General features: G+C 36.1%; 1 protein-coding gene across 1 annotated transcript in view; it reads left to right on the top strand.

Moving 5' to 3' along the window:
- Positions 1-1869, top strand: part of MRPS31 (mitochondrial ribosomal protein S31) — a 57562-nt gene extending 55693 nt beyond the window's left edge. The window contains exon 7 of the mRNA XM_006752625.2: positions 1564-1869. Coding sequence (XP_006752688.1) covers positions 1564-1793 — 230 coding nt within the window. The 3' untranslated portion in view covers positions 1794-1869. The remainder of the gene's footprint in view (positions 1-1563) is intronic.
- Positions 1870-3001: the final 1132 nt, after the last annotated feature.

Below are 3001 nucleotides of genomic sequence, written 5' to 3'. Positions count from 1 at the left end.
CCAACCCCCAACCAGCCCTCCCCTGAGTGTGACTGAGGGTGGCATTGCAACCTCCTGATCTGCCCTGCTCTGTGTCTGACAGGGATCGGCGCCCCAACTCCCTAATCGGCCCTGCTCTGAGCCCGACCAGGGGCTGAACCTAGGGATTGGGCCTGCCCTCTGCCACCTGGGAGCAGGCCTAAGCCAGCAGGTCGTTATCTCCCGAGGGGTCCCAGACTGCGAGAGGGCACAGGCCGGGCTGAGAGACCCCCCCCTTCCCCTCGAGTGCACAAATTTTTATGCACCGGGCCATTTTCTCCTTTGTGGCCCGTGAGATGTTTGTGTCATGCTTATGTATCAACATGAAAGGGTTGTCAGATGGAGAACCAAAATTAAAACAGAGACAGTTTTTTCCATGAACATCTTGGTCAATAACAAAATTGTTTGAGATGGGAGACATTTGAGAACTGAGGTTTGACTATATTTTTCTCTAATCTTTTACTTTCAACCTACCTAATTGAAGTGAGTGTCTTATAGATAGTATATCTACTTTGCCAACCTCTGTCTTTTCATTGTTGTTTCTAGGTCATTATATTTAAAGTAAATATTGATTTGTTAGGACTCAAGTCTTCCATTTTATTATTTGTTTTCTGTTCATTTTCCGTATTTCTCATTCCTCTGTCTTTTCTTGGCTTCCTGTGGCCTGCTAGAACATATTTCAGGATTTCATCATGTTTTATTTATGTATTTTTTAAGTATAGCTTGTATAGTTTCCTTAGTTGTTATTTTAGACATTAAAATATTTATTAACAGTAATTGCTGCTACACTTTGGACATTTATAGTATGCTAAGCATTGTAAAAGAGCTTTATAAACTTTGTGTCTGTTTAATATTTACTAAAAAAAAACAACAACAACAAAAAAAAAACACGAAGCCCTGGCTGGTTCTGCTCAGTGGATAGAGGATAGGCACCTAGACATAAGGGTCCTGGTTCGATTCCTGATCAAGGGCATGTACCTGGGTTGCAGGCCCAAAGCCAGCCAGGTTGGGTAGCCCATTGATTTGTCTCTTACATCAGTGTTTTTCTTTCTCTCCCCCTCCACTCTCTCAAAATCAATGGAGGAAAAAATATCCTTGGGTGACAATTAACAAAGATTCTGGGGGTTTTTTAATGCTCACCTGAGGATATGTTTATTGATTTTTAGAGAGAGGAAGGGGGGAGAGAGAGAGAGAAACATCAATGTGAGAGAAACTTTGATCACATTGATCAGTTGCCTCCCGTATGTGCCCTGATCAGGAGTCAAACACAACCTTTTGTTGTACTGGATGATGCTCCAATTAACTGGGCCACCTGGCGAGGGCAAAAGGTAGTGTTTTAACTCTCATTTTATGCCTGAGGAAACTGATGCTCAGAGAAATTAATTAATTTGCCCAGTCACAGTTATTAAATTGGTGAGCAAACCTAGCTCTGACTTCAAAGTTCATGCCTTTAACTGTAATACTGTATTACATTCATGTTAATCTTATGATATAGGTCTTACATTCAAAATTATAATGTAATATATTTTGTCTCTCATTTTTTAGGTTTTGATGATGATGGTTCAGAATTTCATGAACATATATTTCTGGATAAATACCTGGAAGATTTTCCAAAACAAGGACCAATTCGCCACTTCATGGAGTTAGTAACCTGTGGCCTTTCCAAAAATCCATATCTGAGTGTTAAACAGAAAGTGGAACACATCGAGTGGTTTAAAAATTATTTTAATGAAAAAAAGGACATTCTAAAAGAAAGTGACATACAGTTCAATTGAAGACCATGGAAATTTGTATTTCAAACTGTTAGAGATTGATATTATAACTAAATAAAAGAATTTTAAAAGAAGTTTACCTATATTGTAATTATTGCATCTGATTTGAATGGAATAAATGTCAAGTTACTTAGAAATATACAATGGTAACTGAAAAATATTGCATGAAAAGAAATATCAGCATTCATGGATTCAACTAGTAATTCTTTTAAAAAAGAATATCTTAGAATTAGTAATAAATTTAAAACAACTTTCTCTTTTTCTTTTCATTCAGTGATCAGACTTCCTTGAAACACAATTATTAGCCATATATATGATGACATGAGAGGACTATAACAGTTGAGATGATTTACAGACAGTTTTATATGCATAATATATATAAACATTTTCCATATTTGCATATATGTATTCTTATATGCTTCATACAAAAGTAAGTATTCTTGCCAAAGTCTGCATCACTGTAGAGAAATGACTTTGTATAAATAAAGCCCTTAATTCTAATTTCTTCTTGTACTTTAGGTCTTAATGCCAAAGTTAGAACTATTTAGTTTCTATTAAGGTACTTGGCATTGTCATTCAAATTCACAGATTGAAGATTAAAAAAAACAAAACAAATATAACTCAAAACAACAATTTAGTTTAGTGACCCCAGGCTAGTAGTGTTTCAGGTGTTGGCACAAGCAAACAAAACCCCAGCAGAAACATAGGCTTCAAATTACAAACATAATGAAACAAAGCACCGTGAATGCACATCTGCAGAAACAACAGACAACAGAATGAAACTTGTGGAGCCTTTAAACATTGGGCTTAACATATTCAGAGCATAAAGTATGTGTCACTTGGAATAAAATTCAGAGCAGGAGACTGTCCAAAGAGATTTTTTAAAAATTAAAATTAGTGAAGGAATATAACAGATTAGACAGGAAATAGATCTGAAGAAATTATCCACATGCAGAAAGAGAAGCAAAGAGAAAAGAAATATGAAAGGGGTAGTAATTAGTGTAAGCAAATAATGAGATTTCCATGAGAGAAAAGAAGAAATGGGTCAGAGGCTATCTTTGGACAGCTATTGGGCTAGAAGTTTTTTCAATTTATGAAAGACATCAATTCACAGTTAAACGATGGTCTTTTGGCCATTTATAGTTCTGTGCCCACCAACAAAATACATTCTTTTCAGATACACTGGAACACTTAAAATTTACTATTGTAAT

This window comes from Myotis davidii, unplaced genomic scaffold, assembly GCF_000327345.1.
Source record: "Myotis davidii unplaced genomic scaffold, ASM32734v1 scaffold310, whole genome shotgun sequence".
Lineage (NCBI taxonomy): Eukaryota > Metazoa > Chordata > Mammalia > Chiroptera > Vespertilionidae > Myotis > Myotis davidii.
Note: the sequence above shows the minus strand (reverse complement) of the source record. Positions and strands in the feature narration are given on the sequence as shown.